Raw genomic sequence first — 16,521 nt, forward strand, 5'->3', positions numbered from 1 at the left:
AATGGAAAGCAGAGTAACACAATGGATTTAGACCCATCCATTATATAGAGCACCCTTCTAGTTAGGAAATGCATTTGCTTCTATTCTGATAATTTTCCTGATTTATTTTAAGATAATTATTTGCTCTGCTCCATTTTTCTATGTACTCTTTTTTTGGAAATCTGGTATAATGATCTCCTGAGCAGTCTTCTCATTTTCTCAACTGCCTTTTAGTTTGTTTGTTTGTTGTGTTTTGTTTGCATGCCTACATATTTTTTCTCAACTTTCAATGTACATTTCAATGCAGTCTTAAAATCATCTTTTAGCTGGATACAGTAGTACGTACCTGTAATCCCAGCTACTCAGGAGGCTGAAGCAGGAGGATCTCTTGAGTCCAGGGGTTTGGGACCAGCCTAGGCAATGAGCAAGACTCCATCCCGAAATAATAATAATAATAATAATAATAATAATAATAATAATAATAATAAATCTTCTCTTGAATTTTGAGCCATTTTACTTTTTCCATTTTTAAGATCTCTTGATTTTTCAGTGTCCTTTTTTTTTATATATAGTATCCAGTTGTCTTTTCCTTGGTATCATTCCTTAGCTCTGTATCTAAGGATATTAAAGGTATATATGTGAAAGTTTTGTTTTTAAAATTCTTTCATCTTGGCTTGTTCTGTTTCAAGTTGCTTTTTTTTCTATTTATTCTTATTTTGACCTTTTATGTATGTGATTTTCCTCACATATCTGTCTGATAATTCTTGGGTTTTGCTTCTGTTTAAAAGTGGGGGCCTAAATAGCAAAGTGGTGGGAGTTTTGAGAGCACAGTTGGAGCTTAACCATAGTTGCCTGTATCACTATGGGCTGACCTGACAAGGCCATTTAGCTGGAAAATCTCTGATGCACAAAGGAAACTCCTCAGTCTCATCACTGGGAGAAAATAGGATTGACTGCCCACACCGTAAGGACAGGGCAGAGGTCCCCAGGTTCATTGTGCATACATTTGGTTTGCAGCATCTTGACCCACCCTTCACTGGGCCTATGACCTTCAGTCCAGTGACCTTCTTCTCCAGGCTGGGTGGGGCAGTTGCCAAATGCTGAGGAATGGGAAGGGGTGGAGCACCAGCCTGCCTCCCAGGCAGAGGATAATCAACCCACACTTTGGTTCCTGGTGGAGGTTTCTGCAAGTGTAAATTTGGTTCATTCTCAGCTCTCTGACTAGGGCTTCTGGTAAGTTTTAACACTGTTCTATCTGCCTTCCAGAATTTGCTCCTCTCACCTCTTTCCTGTTATTTTAGCCTTCATGAATTTACTCAATTTTTTTTAAAGTGGACTGGAGAAGAAGCAGAAGTGTATACAAACCACCCATCTCTTCAGAAACCAATAAGTCTTCCAGGACTGTGACTGCTTTGTGTTACCAAACCCTAGCCACTGCAGCCTCCAACCTTCATAAAATAGCCTTTCTTGAAAATAATTCCTGAAGGATTTTACAATATTTCAGTTACTCTGAGCAGTGCATTGCTCCCTCCCATGCAGGTCCAACTTACCTGATTGATTTTGTCTGTTATTCTTTTAAAGACCCACAATTGAGTAGATTTTAATAGGACCTCATCTTGCCTTATTGGGCATGATCCTGTTATTCTATTGCTATTTAATGCTTATTAGGAGCCAGTGGTTTCTTTTAAAAGTTGAATTATATAGAATCCCTTCCTGGTAAATCATTGATCCAAATTAGTGGGTAGTAATTCCAATTAATTGGCTCAATCCTCTACTCCCTGAAAAGCCACCATCGTTTCATTGACACTGCAACTCTTCTTTGAGTCATAATATTACTTGTTAGGACTAGTTAGCTGTTACCTTTTGCTTGTTAATACAAGTGTTTTGTGTGTTGTTGTAACAATGATTTTTGGCTCTTTGCCCAAACTTTTGCTTACTGCCCTCATGCAGACCTGGTGCAAATTAGAAAGTGGTTTTTGCCAACCCAGTTCCACTTTGACCCATTCCCTAGTTCCATTTGATTATTCATTGTAGCTATATTAATTGTAGAAAGCAATGCCCTCTAAGTGCCTTAGAGACTGTTTTGACTTTGCAAGATGGAAGCCCAACAGACAGTGGTCAGATGGCAACAAAAAAGCTTTACTGGGAGCTCTGACCTCTAGGTGCCAAAGTAATATTAAACCCAAATCTGACTTTCAGGTTGTATTTAATAAGCTCCTAAAAGAGTGTGTCCTTCCTTTAGCCTTTCTCACCTCAACTAGTATAACAAATCCCAAATATGTGCTGTGACTAGCAAAGCAATCAAAGAGGATCAGTAGCAGACATTAAAAATCAAGTGGTCCAGCCATGCAGCCTCTTGATACAAATGCTTTCCCTTAGTCCAGAGTGAGGAGGTAATGGGGGGCAATTCTGACCCGCAGGCCAAAGCTCTGCTAAGGCTTGCTTGCTACTATCCTAGAAGTAAGAATGGGTTTTGCAGCTTTAAAGGGTGGCACTATGAAAAATTAAGGTAAAAAAGAAAAGGAGGAGAGGGGGAAAGAAGCAAAAGAAGAGTGAAAAGGGAAATACCTAACAGAAACTATGTGATCCATACTGCCTGGGTCTTTATGAACAGGTTTGCAGACCTAGGGTCCAAAGACCCCTCTTCCTCAGCCTCATTCTTTTCCTGAATCACATGCTCCTTCTCAAATCAGGGAAATTGTCCCAAGTCTTTACTGTGGCTTTATCAATTTAAATATGTATATGTGTTTGTGCAAGTTCAAAAAATATATAATTATAAATAGATTTGAATCACCAATTTTCCAGATCATAATATCTGAGATTATTTACCAATACAAAGGACATATTGGAATATGTATGTGTACACAGGTCAGTGTAGACTAAATCCTTAGCCACACATTGTAAAAAACACAATATTATGAACAGTGTTGGCTTTAGGTGGAGCGACTGTCATGAAAAATGACATGTCATGCTGAACTGTGTTTCTTCATAAAGTATGAAATGTAGACAAAAGTAAAGTTAATGCCTGCCTATGAAATACAAATATTCTTTCATTTACTGGAAGCCTAACCAAAGAAAAGTTTTCAATTAGCCGATTAACTTTAGAATAAGTGATATTTGGGCTGGGGATGTGGCTCACATGGTAGCACGCTCGCCTGGAATGCATGCGGCCCGGGTTCGATCCTCAGCACCACATACATACAAAGATGTTGTGTCCGCCGAAAACTAAAAAAATAAATATATATTAAAAAATCTCTCTCTCTCTCTCTCTCTCTCTCTCTCTCTCTCTCTCTCTCTCTCTCTCTCTTTCTCTCTCTTTTAAAAAAAAGAATAAATGATATTTTTTTTAAAAATCATGACTTAAGCAGTTTTCCTCCTTTGGTCTTTATCCATAGAAATTCTGATTACTATCATTACTCAGTTTCACATTATAAAACATTTCCATTCTCCATACTCCAGAACATCCTATTTCTAGGTGAATGTTCCAAAAACAGCTCTGATCCTATCATTCCTTGCTTTGTAACTCTCAGCTCTACATAACTTGTCAGATTGATCAACTCAACATTAAGAAGTTAAAACAAATAAGTGTATTATCAAACACTCCCTTTCGCATTAATCACTATGAAAGTCATTGAAAAGTAACCAGTTGTACAGTTTATATTATTCTACATATTATGGTATAATTCTCTCACTGTTGTGGGACTTTTTTCATATTTGCCTTGATTTTCTTGACAGAGTTGGCACACTGATAAACTGAAGATTCCTCCAATCGTCAAGTATTTCTCTTTGCTATCAATAGGTGATTTCATAGCATATTCAGATGATTGATCCAAAGGAATTTTTGTGCCTGGCACAATGGTGCACACCTGTAATCCCAGTGATCCAGGAAGCTAAGGCAGGAGGATCACAAGTTCAAGGCCAGCCTGTACCACTTCACAAGACCCTGCTCAAATTTTTAAGAAAGGATTGGGAGTTTCACTCAGTGTTAAAGGTGCTAGAGGGTTCAAGCTCCATCATCATAAAAAATAAAAATACAGCTTTGTGAGGTCAGAGCTTTAGTACACAACCTATTTTAAAATTTAACCCTCCTTTAATATCCATTATTAACATGGAACTTTCCAGTTTATAGAATACTTTCATTTTGCTGTCTTATTATTATTCATTATAACCTTTTGAGCCTGTACTATAAAACAAATATATATATGTATCCCTCATCAATCTTTAATGCTTATCTTAAATGGTACCTGGGACTTGCATAGTCAATTAGCTAAACTTAGTGCTCTTTGATTCCTCTGTGACTGGTCCAGGGAACACACAGACTTGTCCTATGTTCATAGAATTCATCTCCCGCTGATAAATCGAATTCATTCTGAGGATGAGTGCTGACATCAAACGTAAACTTTTACATCTTTCCTTGCAGAAAAAAATTCATTTTTAAACATAAACAAGTATATTCTGTTGTTGGGATGGCAGATTGTAGAAATCCATAGGTCAACATTAAGCCATTGGCATTGTTTATTTTTAAAAAATGAGAAAATAAAACAGAAAAGTAGATTTCAGTGAGAAGCTGATCTTGAAGTAAATGGGCGTGTCCTGGAAAAATGTGCTCTTGAGGAATCGTGATGGATCTGTACTGCTGTCAACTGTGGGTATTTAGGGAAGGAAACGGGACTCTTAATAATATGCCAGTCAAGTCAGTGGAGCACATGGTAGAGAGATGCTGATGCACCCTGTCTCAGCAGGAAACAAACAATTAGTTGTGCATTTTTTAGAGTTTTAATCATCTGAGATTTATTAACAAGGCCCACTGCTGACTGAGGAGGGCAGGGGCACTTGTACATAATACAGAAATGAATTGAGTCATCATTTAGGATATGGAACTTATCCTCAAATGGAATGCATTGAAATGACACTAAATATCTCAAAAAGTACTAAAGGAATGGAAAAATAAAGGGAGGAGGAGAAAAGATATTAATTCCAAATAACTGCCTTTATCAAGAGGGGGATGAAAAAGAGCAAAATGTTTGAAATGCCTAAAAGTTACCAAGTTCCTTTTATTAATTAATCTGTTCATTTCTATAGCCTCACTACTGAATTGATGACATTTTTTTAAAAAGTGGGAAAACTTCCCTTTCAAAGTAGACCTGGAAAAGCTTTGAAAAGCACTGTTGCTCTAATGATAGGGTTAGGCGGGCCTGTCCTCCTACAGTTAATGAGCTTCTCCCCTCCTGCAGGGAGAAAGCAGCCATCTCAAGGTCTGCACTGTGGCCAGATGCTCCCAAGCAATTAGGAGCTGATTAAGTGTTTATCTTCTTTACAGGTGGGAAGGAAAGAATGAAAACGAAGTGGGCAGATGTAAAGAGACCGGCAAAGTTCACGTGACTGTGGATCTCAAATACTACAGACCAACTGAAGTGGTAAGGTCTCCCTCATCGCCCAGTGTGTGGTCACATTTGGCCACTAACTGGGAAAATGCTCTCATTGAATGCCTATTGCCAACTTTCAAAGCCATTTGTGCACCTCTCTGGCATCCTTCTGCAGGCATTTCCCAAACCAGAACACGGGAATTAAATTTGTGATATCATTATCACCACAAAAATCCATGACTCTATTAAGAAAAACAAGAGTAAAACACACCCAAGGAAATAGTTGATCTCAGAAATGGAGGCTGAGAGCATGGGCATATCCCATCACATTAGTCTGTTCTGATGGCTGATCTCCAATGCTAACTTTATAAGTCAGGTGCTCTGGACCTTCAGGGTCTGTGGGATCTGGAGGATCACTTGATGCTCTAGCTGAGCCTGTGCACCCTTGCAGATGTGCACACATACACTCACATTCATACATACCCGTACAAGACATATTCACAGACATACCTAAGTGATAAACAGACTAAAGACCCACCTCAAGTACCACACAGTCTATGAAGCCTTTTCTTTTTTTTTTTAGAAACAATTTTGAAAATTTATTTTATTTTTTTGTTTTTTATTTTTTTATTGGTTGTTCACAACATTACAAAGCTCTTGACATATCATATTTCATACATTAGATTGAAGTGTGTTATGAACTCCCAATTTTTACCCCAAATGCAGATTGCAGAATCACGTCGGTTACACATCCACAATTTTACATAATGCCCTATTAGTAACTGTTGTATTCTGCTACCTTTCCTATCCCCTACTATCCCCCCTCCCCTTCCCTCCCATCTTCTCTCTCTACCCCATCTACTGTAATTCATTTCTCTCCTTGTTTATTTTCCCATTCCCCTCACAACCTCTTATATGTAATTTTGTATAGCAATGAGGGTCTCCCTCCATTTCCATGCAATTTCCCTTTTCTCTCCCTTTCCCTCCCATCTCATGTCTCTGTTTAATGTTAATCTTTTCTTCCTGCTCTTCCTCCCTGCTCTGTTCATAGTTGCTCTCATTATATCAAAGAAGACATTTGGTATTTGTTTTTTAGGGATTGGCTAGCTTCACTAAGCATAATCTGTGCCTTTTCTGACCAATACTCTACTACCACTGTAATTTCTCCCCTTTCCTATGTATCCACATTGTCTGATGTGCATAATTCTATTATAGTACCTATTATAATCACTTGTTTTCATGTCTTTCTTCCTTTATCAAACTCTGAATTACTTAAAGATAGGGACTTTTTAAAAAAAGAGTATAACAATGTAGATGTTTAATAAATACTGACTGATGGGTTGATGGATGAATAAATTTATACCTTTATTAAGAAATAACCCATAGATCATTAGTATCAATAGTATATATTATTAGTGCGTAATATCTTCTTTTCCTGAATTTATGAAAACATGTAGCTTAGTATTGTTACTTTAATGTGGTCCATTTTCACTATGGTGACAAAACACAAGATCTTAAATATAATAGAAATATACAAAGATAACTGGAAGCCGCATCTTGAGACTGCAGCATTCTAATGTGATGATCACCAAATGAAGTGCACATTAACTGTGAAGGTAGAATCCTTTTGAACTCCTTTCCCTGTTTTGAACCAATTTTCTTTCTGGTTATACAGCCTTTCAGAGATTAAGAAACTGCCAGAGAAAAGAAAAATCAAATGTGAATATGTAGTCATTAAATACCCTTTAAAATTGTTGTTTCAAACCGAAAAAAAAAAAAAATAAGCTGTAGTTGGTGCTCTGGTACACACAGGAGGGGAGAAAAGGCAAAGGAAGCAGCCAGTGCTTGGGAGAGGCAGGGCTGCGTGGTCCTGCATTGTCCCGGCACAGGGCGTGGCCCAGGCTTTGACACAGCCAACAATTGTTCCTGGTGCTAATGGTGAGTGGGTGTGGCTAGAGAGGATGTGCCCTGTCCCTGGAGGAGGAAGATACCAGCCACACTGCTGCTGACACAGCACCGACTGCCTGTCTAGAGTCCCAAGCCACACTGCTGTTTGTTTCCCCTGTCCCCATGAGGTGCCACAAGGGCATCATTTTTCTGGAACATGGCACAAATAAAATATATGTGCAAATTCGTTTTTCTGCTCACAAACAAAAATAGTCATCTCAGAGTGGAAAATTAACGAAGCCAAAAGAAACCCGAGTGCTTACAACAGCTCAAATGTGGCTCTTTCTCTCACTTGACCCCAAAATAGTTTCAAAAGCTAGGAAGTCATTAAGAATGGCTTGTCTGTCATTCTCACTTAGGCAAGGTGTGGGATTGATAAGGACACTGAACAAAAGAATTTGCTGAACAGGAAAGGGACCCTAAGACTAACAAGACTTGTTCTTGAATCCCCATGGACCCTCTTTCCTGCAGCAACACTATGCCCCTCCTCCATTTCTTTCGTTCATTCAAGCGCTATCATCATACCTGTTCTGCAACTCTGTTGACACTAGCATTGTTTAAACATAAGAGTGGTGTCTAATTTCATATGCCTGCTTTTTTTTTTAACAGCCCATCTAGCTCTCCTCTGAGATTCCATTTCCCTCCTGATTTTGGATCTTAAACTATGTTTTATCTTTCTAGGCCTCTAGGCTGCATTAATTACTTTCACTCCACTTCAACTTGGTATTCCACTGGGTGTACTTTTCTTGTATAGTGATATTACAAATTTTAACCTAATTCCTCAGAATGAGATTCTCCTAAAACTTGGAACAACATGATGTCTTCTGTGGAGTTTTCCTCTGGGATGACCGTTCTTCCTGTCAAAAGCATCTAGAACAGTCTATTCTGCACAAGCCAGAGGTTTCTTTTCATTCTTCCTGGGATTGATTCTATGAACGTTTGTTCTCCTGATCAACTTTGGTCATCTATCCCCCAAGATCTTCAGTATATAGGGCACTCGAAGCTAAAAGCATAAACTTGGCCCAAGGGGAATGGTTCAAGAGTAGAGCACGTTTCAGTATGCTGAAAGCCCTGGTTCCATCACCAGGCCAAAAAAATAGAAAACAAATTTAAAAAAGCATAAGCTAGGTTTTCTTACAGTTAAATGATTCCAGAATGACTGACAAAAAAAAAAGTACCAAGAAGAAAATTTGAAAACAATAAAATATAATGAGAACATCAGGTCTCATAACATGAATATCCTAAAGCAAAATTAATAGAAATTAGAGCTTTATGTAATTTTTTTGAATAAGATCAGCCTAGTCTTAAGTAAGTCCCTTTGCTCAGCAAAGTCGGTTACTCATCCAAAAGAGGCCACCAGTGAGGCATGTAGAACATGGTTCTGCATGTGCTGATAACTTTTTTCCTCGCTGATTTATCCAATGCTAACCCTTAAATCTTGCTCTTGTTCCAACTTGGAATGTTTTTACTCTGGACCAAAGACTTCAGCATCCAATTAGAACTGAATGAAGCCCCATTTAATGGTACTTAACCTATAAGCCTTTGGGGTTTCCTTTAGATGTTTAGGAGTTTTGCTGCTACAGATAGCTTAATCTTAGAAATTAGACTTTAAATTCTCATTGACTCTGAATTCCAGTATTTGCTGAAGGCAATCTTAATACCTGGAATTCTGTACGACCTAAGACTTGGCCTGGGAGTGCCTTAGCATGCATAAAGCCCTGGATTCCATCCCCAGCATTGCAACACAAAACAAAAAGATTCCTTCCTTGTGTATGGTTACTTATACATACATAGGTTTATCCCACAGATTTATTACAGAATATACTCATTTCTGGAAAAGTAGTAACATTGTGTCCTGGGAACCCCTCCCCTCAAAAAATGTAGGACTTTGAGCCAGACTACCTAAATTCCAAACCTGTTTTTGCCTAGCTGTGTGACCTTAGGCAAGTTACTTAACTTCTCAGTGCATCTGTTTTCTCATTGTTAAAAGTAAGGTTAATAATAAAACTTCTTTCAAAGAATTGCTGGAGGTTTGACAGAGTCCATTATACAGTGTCTGGCACTGTAAATACCTAATATTGTTTATTTATTCACTCACTGAATATTTAATAAACACTGTGCTAGACCCTGGGAATACAAGTATGAACAAGACACATGTGGCTCCTTCCCTTGTAGAGGTAAGGATGATACCAGTTCCTAGAGTCCAGAACCTTTGGAAACGTAGGACATCATTAATGAATTGTGCAGGTTAACCAGTGATAAGTGGATAACAAAGGCTGATGGAGACTTCTAGCAAACATTAATATGTACTTGTTCTGTCTTGGTTCTCATTCTTTTGGAATCTTTCTGAAGGTTCAGTAGCTATTCAGTGATATGGAAATATAAAAATATGAGAAAATTGGTACTGACCTATTGTTTAGTTTAAAATAACCACAAAGATATCCTCTTTTTCTTTGAGAACTTTAACTTGGAAAATTCTCAAAGGAAGGATTAATGGAATATTCATCTTCATGTGCCAGATTTTTAACCACATCATATGGTTGGTTGACTAAAAAATAAAAAATAATAAGACTTTTTCATTGAAATAAACAAAATCCTTTTTGTCTACAGAGCACTTGTAGGAATTGGGGTGATAGATACATTCACAGACCCAAATCAATTATTTTCCTGAAAATATATTTTGGTTTAAACTCCACTAGGTGATATTTACTAACTTTTTTTTCATTGCTATACCATTTGTCTTTAAAATTTACTTTTCTCCCTGTTGTATTTCCAGTGTTCCAAGTTGTGCTTGGTTTTTGTTTTGTTTACCTAGAAACCTTATATTTATTCCTAATCTTTACAGATATTAGCAAAAAAAAAAAAAAATCATGGGTTAAAATCTAGAACTAGAAAAGCAATAACTTCAAAGAAGTCTGACCAGCAAGCTCAAGTGACTCCCTCCCCCGTGAAAACCTGTGGACTGTTTCTAATCAGACCACCATATGCTTGTCGAGTTGTCCCTCCCGCTGTCCCCCACCACAAACTTTTCCTAATATTTTTCCGTAAACTATGTTAAGTTAAATGGCCTGTAATTGCTTGCTCTATCTCACAGCCCTGTTTGGAATAATGATATGTAACACTTTCCAGACCTCAGGAATCTGATCTGTCATCAGAGGACTTGTATAAATACCAGTTAGAGCTTCCCTCTGTATTTGGGGGTGAAAATCCCTGGACGTGTTCACCAGGGTGGACTTTTGTCCTGAAACTTGTCCCCTTTTCCTCCCGTAGCTGCTCTCACTACTGCACACTTGCCCTCCCAAAGCAGGAAATGAGATCCCCCACTCTATCTGCCGCAGCTCTGATAGAGGCATTCTGTTTCTCCGTCCTGATCTTCTGACCTCAAAGGCTCTCCTTCTCCCCTCCACTCCTGCTCTTCTTTGTTCCTTTCTCTGCCTGGTGGAAGCCAGGGTCAGAGGATGCAGAGAGCAGATTAGGGCCAGCGCCACTCTTCCGGCACTCCTGGCTCTGTGAAAGGAGAAGCTAGACTATTCGTTCTGAAAGGTCCCTTCCAGTTTTAATGTCCTGGCACCTTCAGACCACAGTGGTGTGGAATGCTGTCAATAATGCCCAATCATAATGCTTCCTCTTTTGTAATTATTCTCTAGACTTCTTACTACTTGTATTTTATAAATAGTTTATATCTCTAAATCACTGTTTATATATTTTAAGCCTCCCTCTTAGGCTCCTCATACTAATCTTTATATCCTTCCTTAATCACAATGGCCTTTCCTGCCCTTTTCCTTCCTTGGACTTAACTGCTAGAGCTTTAGGTTTCAGTCTCTCCAGTTGCTTCTCAAATGTTCCACTGTGTGTTCCCCATACTTCACAGGATCCCAGGAGCATTTGACATTCCTCCCAAAGCCTGTGATCCTTCTTCAGCTACTGTCCCCACTCAAAAGCATTTCATACTTAATGAAATAGTAGTTGTGTACTGATTATAATGTCCTCATCTTCCTCTTGTTTTCTTTTCCTCTCCTTGGAGGTCCCTTTTTTATGGTCAAGTTTGGATTTAAATGTTGTTGTTAAAGACTCAAAATCCATCTACATAACTAGGTACCTTCTCTTATTGAAAGATAGTTTTTGTGTTTATCCTTAAGACTGTCTGGTATCCTTAATGTAGATGTGTTCTTTACGTGCACCAGTAGAGGTTTCTCATAGAATTTTTACCTTTTTTTTTCCAAAAACTATCCAGGTACTGACTATCCTCATTTATAAGCACAGTATAGACCTCTTGATATCTATAAAATATATCTTCAAAGTCTTAGAAATGTGTTTTATCATCTCCACTAGGTGATATTTACTAACTTTTTTTTCATTGCTATACCATTTGTCTTTAAAATCTCAGAAATGTGTTTTAGCATCCACAATGGCTTTTCTTAGGAAGAACAATTACTAGTTGAGTTCAGCTTCTTTCATAGCTAGCTCTGATGTAGCTCCCTCACGGTATTGAATTACATATGAGTGATCCATTCATTAATGCAATCACTGGTTCCATTTTTCTTTTCATACTCATCAGTACTCCGAAATTTTGAATATCCCCATTTTTAAATTTTAAATTTTTGTCTTGTTTTACAAAGCAACAATGTTCTTCATGTTCTAGTAAGTCATGTGTACTTTCTAAAATAACTATAACTCAAAAATCTCTATATTCATGGAGATTTCATAAAGAATACTGTCTGTGCCTTCCTTCCTGCACCCTATCCTAACATTTTCATCCCAGTAAAATTAATTATTCTTTTGAAATTTTTTTACCTAGCACATTCTTCCCTTGGAAGCAGTTACTCTCCAGACACCAAGTATTCTAATCTACTAAAATGTAGTGCAGGTATTTCTCCTCTGTGCTCTTCTCTCACCCCAGATGCCTCCTCTTGCCTCACTCCCCACACCCTTGGATCATGCCAGACTGATTTCTTCATTTACTGTTACATCCACTAGCAAAGTTGAGAATCCATCTGGCTGCTTGTCATAAACTTCCCAGGTGACATATCTGCATCCAATGGTCTTCCTGAAATTGTAGCTCCAACAATGGCTTAATGTACTTTGCCACTAGTAAATACCCGGTTCCATTCAGCAGTTGTTCATGGATAGGAACTGTCCTTAATAGCAAAATTCAATTTGGATATTTTGTAATACTTGGATAAATCACTCATTTCCTGGATAAGTCATGTATGCCCTGCTTCATAAACACCTGCTATGAGAATATGTAACTAAAAAACAAGTATGTGTACAAACTAAAAGAACCTTTAGTTTTTAGTATTCATTACAGGAATCCCTTAGTTATGACATTTACCGTGTACATTTAAAATACCATTCTGAGCCAGGCATGGTGGAGAACACTTGTAATCTCAGCTTCCTTTGTTGTTGTTGTTGTTATTGTTTTTATTTGTTCTAATTAGATATATGTGACAGTAGAAGGCATTTTTTTAACTCCAACCCATATTTTTTATTTTAATGGTAAGTACAATGGGCCTTATTTTTGTTTACATGCACTGGACAAGATGAGTTAGATAATATGGACTGAGGAGAGATAATAAAATCAAACTTTGTACCTTTAATAAAAGCTAATTTAAAAATGATTTGTGCTTTTAAGTATTTTGTGGGTTTTTTTTTAGAAAGTTTCTAATTCATGTCAGCATGTTCTCCTCGTTTTTCTATTTCATTTTGTTTTCTTGATTCTTTGCCCCAATGCTTCTTATCCACAATTTCAACAGTCCACAATGAGGAATCACACCCTACAATACAGCTTTCTATCCTCTTGCTTGTTCTTCCCCTTTCAGCATTGAGTTGAAGGCATTTTTTAAAATATTTTTTAGTTATAGATGGATACAATATCTTCCTTCCTTCCTTCCTTCCTTCCTTCCTTCCTTCCTTCCTTCCTTCCTTCCTTCCTTCCTTCAGTGGTGCTGAGGATTGAACCCAGTGCCTCACACTTGCAAGGCAAGCTCTCTGCCACTGAGCTACAGCCCCAGCCCCAGCCCCAGTGGAATGCATTTTGACACATTGTACACAATGGAGCATAACTTCTCATTCCTCTGGCTGTACTTGGTGCTGAGTCACACCAGTACTGTATATAGGGTGTATAGGGTATATACCTGTATATAGGGTAATAATATCTGTCTCATTCTACTGTCCTTCCCATCCCCACCACCCCACCCTTCCCCTCACTCCCCTCTGCACAATTCAAAGTTCCTTCATTCTTCCCTACCCCACCCCCACTATGGATCAGCATCCACTTACCAGAGAAACATTCAGCCTATGTTTTTTTAGGATTGGCTTATTTAACTTAGCATGATGTCCTCCAGCTCCGACCATTTACCTGCAAATGCCATAATTTCATTCTTATTTAAGGCTAAGTAATATTCCATTATGTGTATGTGCCACATTATCTTTATCCATTCATCTGTTGAAGAGCATCTAGGTTGGTTCCACCGTTTAGCTATTGTGAATTGAGCCGCTATAAACATTGATGTGGCTGTGTCACTGTAGTGTGCTAATTTTAAATCCTTTAGGTATTAACCAAGGAGTGGGATAGCTGGGTCAAATGGTGGTTCCATCCTAAGTTTTCTGAGGAATCTCAACACTGCTTTCCATAGTGGTTGCACCAATTTGCAATCCCATCAGCAATGTATAAGGGTAACCTTTTTCCCCATATCCTTGCCAATACTTATTATTGCTTATATTCTTGATAATCGTCATTCTGACTGGTGTGAGATGAAATCTTAGAGTAGTTTTGATTTACATTTCTCTAATTGTTAGAGATGCTGAACATTTTTTCATATGTTTATTGATCAATTGTATTTCTTCTTCTGTGAAGTGTCTTTTCAGTTCCTTAGCCCATTTATTGATTGGGTTATTTGTTTTTTGATGTTAGGTTTTTTGAGTTTTTTATATATCTTGGAGATTAGTGCTCTGTATGAGGTGCGTGTGGTAAAGATTTTCTCCCATTCTGTAGATTCTCTCTTCACATTATTAATTGTTTCCTTTTCTGAGAAGAAGCTTCTTAGTTTGAAATCATCCCATTTGTTGATTTTTTGACTTTACTTCTTGTGTTTTAGGAGTCTTGTTAAAGTCAGGCTCTAAGCCGACATGATGAAGATCTGGGCCTACTTTTTTTTCCTATTAGTTGCATGGTCTCTGTTCTAGTGCCTAAGTCTTTTATCCACTTTGAGTTGACTTTTGTGCAGGGTGAGAGATAGAGGTTTAATTTTATTTTGTTATGTATAGATTCCCAGTTTTCCCAGCACCATTTGTTGAATATGCTGTCTTTTCTCCAGTACATGTTTTTTATGCCTTTAACTAGTATGAGATAACTGTATTTATGTGGTTGTGTCTCTGTGTCTTCTGTTTTGTACCATTGGTTTACATTTTTACTTTGGTGGCAATACCATGCCATTTGTGTTACTATAGCTCTGTAGTGTATGTAAGGTCTGGTATTGTGGTGCTTCCTGCTTCACTCTTCTTACTAAGGACTGCTTTGGCTATTCTGGGTCTCTTATATTTCCAAATGAATTTTTTATTGCTTTAACTAGTTCCGTGAAGAATGTCATTGGGATTTTAATAGGAATTGCATTAAATCTTACAACAGTTTTGGTAGTATGGCCATTTTGACAGTATTAATTCTGCTATTCCAAGAGCATGGGAGATCTTTCCATCTTCTAAGGTCTTCTTCAATTTCTTTTTTTAGTGCTCTGTAGTTTTCATTGTAGAGGTTTTTCACATCTTTTGTTAACTTGAGTCCCAAGTTTTTTTTTTTTAAGCTATTATGAAAGGGTAGTTTTCCTAATTTCTCTTGCAATGGCTTCATCACTTATGTATAGAAATACATTTGATTCATGGGTATTGATTTTTAGCCTGCAACTTTGATAAATTCATTTATTAGTTCTAGAAGTTTTCCAGTGGAATTTTTTTGGATCTTCTAATTATAGAATCATGTCATCAGTAAATAGTGATAGTTTGAGATCTTCTTTTCCTATTTTTATCCCTTTAATTTTTTTCATCTCTCTGATTGTTCTGGTTATATTGAATAGAAATGGGGAAAGAGGGTATCCCTGTCTTGTTCCAGTTTTCAGAGGGAATGCTTTCAGTTTTTCTCCATTTAGAATGTTGGCCTTGGGCTTAGCATAGATAGCCTTTACAATATTGAGGTATATTTCTACTATCCCTAGTTTTTCTAGTGTTTTGAACATGAAGGTGATAGTTTGCGATCTTCTTTTGGGATAATCACATGATTCTTGTCTTTAAGTCTATTGATATGATGTATTACATTTATTGATTTCCATATGTTGAACCAACCCCTTTGTAGTGGTGTAGTATCTTTTTTGTATGTTTTGTATGTGATTTTCTGGAATTTTATTGAGAATTTTTGCATCTATGTTCATTATAGGGATTTTGGTCTGAAGTTTTCTTCTCTGGATGTGTCTTTGTCTGGTTTTGGCATCAGGATGATACTAGCCTCATAGAATGAGTTTGGAAGGGTTCCCTGCTTTTCCGTTTCATGGAATGATAATCTCAGCTTCTTGAAGGCTGGGGTAGGAGGATCACAAGTTTAACGTCAGCCTCACCAACTGAGTGAGACTCTATTACAAAAATAAAAAGGGTTGGGGATGTAGCTTAGTGGTAGAACACTTGCTTAGTGTGCTCAAGGCTCTGGGTTCAATCTCCAGCACCACCAAAATAAAAAAAATAAAATATCATCCTGACTTACCTTTAATTTCTCAGACACATATTAATATATAAAAATCAAAAAACATATGATTGAAGTCTTAAAGATTCAGGTCAAAAAGGATTTTTATTGAATTTCCACCATGGTGTTTGTCCCAGCCCAACACCAAGAAATATAAAGATGGATGAGATGAGCAATTCTCAGCCAAATGGAGGTGCAGCTGTGAAGCTCCAGCAGAGTGGAACAAGACTCTAACTTCACAAGGTGGTGAAGACAAGAAAACCAGAATACTGCTGAGGTGGAGACCACAGAATCAGGAATCAGACTGGACAGCCACATGTGGAAGAAAATCCAGAACTGAAGATGACACCAGGATCAAAGGTTGATCAGTGAAGGTTGGCAGGGAGGTGATGAAGCCTGAACCCAGATCAGAGATCAGGGAGAGGGATGGGTTTGCAGGGGAGGTGTTGAGGAGCCCTGTTACAATCACAGTGCTTTGGGGTCATCAATACAGCAATATCAAGG

The 16,521-nt window shown here is 37.8% G+C and overlaps 1 protein-coding gene across 1 annotated transcript in view; it reads left to right on the forward strand.

Moving 5' to 3' along the window:
• The window catches only part of GMDS (GDP-mannose 4,6-dehydratase), a 676,213-nt gene that overhangs the window by 570,068 nt on the left and 89,624 nt on the right, over window positions 1-16,521 (forward strand). Inside the window, exon 9 of the mRNA XM_081295089.1 lies at window positions 5,300-5,396. Within this exon, the coding sequence (XP_081151215.1) occupies window positions 5,300-5,396 (97 nt within the window). The remainder of the gene's footprint in view (window positions 1-5,299; window positions 5,397-16,521) is intronic.

Source organism: Spermophilus citellus (genome assembly GCF_964194105.1).
Source record: "Spermophilus citellus genome assembly, chromosome: 5".
Lineage (NCBI taxonomy): Eukaryota > Metazoa > Chordata > Mammalia > Rodentia > Sciuridae > Spermophilus > Spermophilus citellus.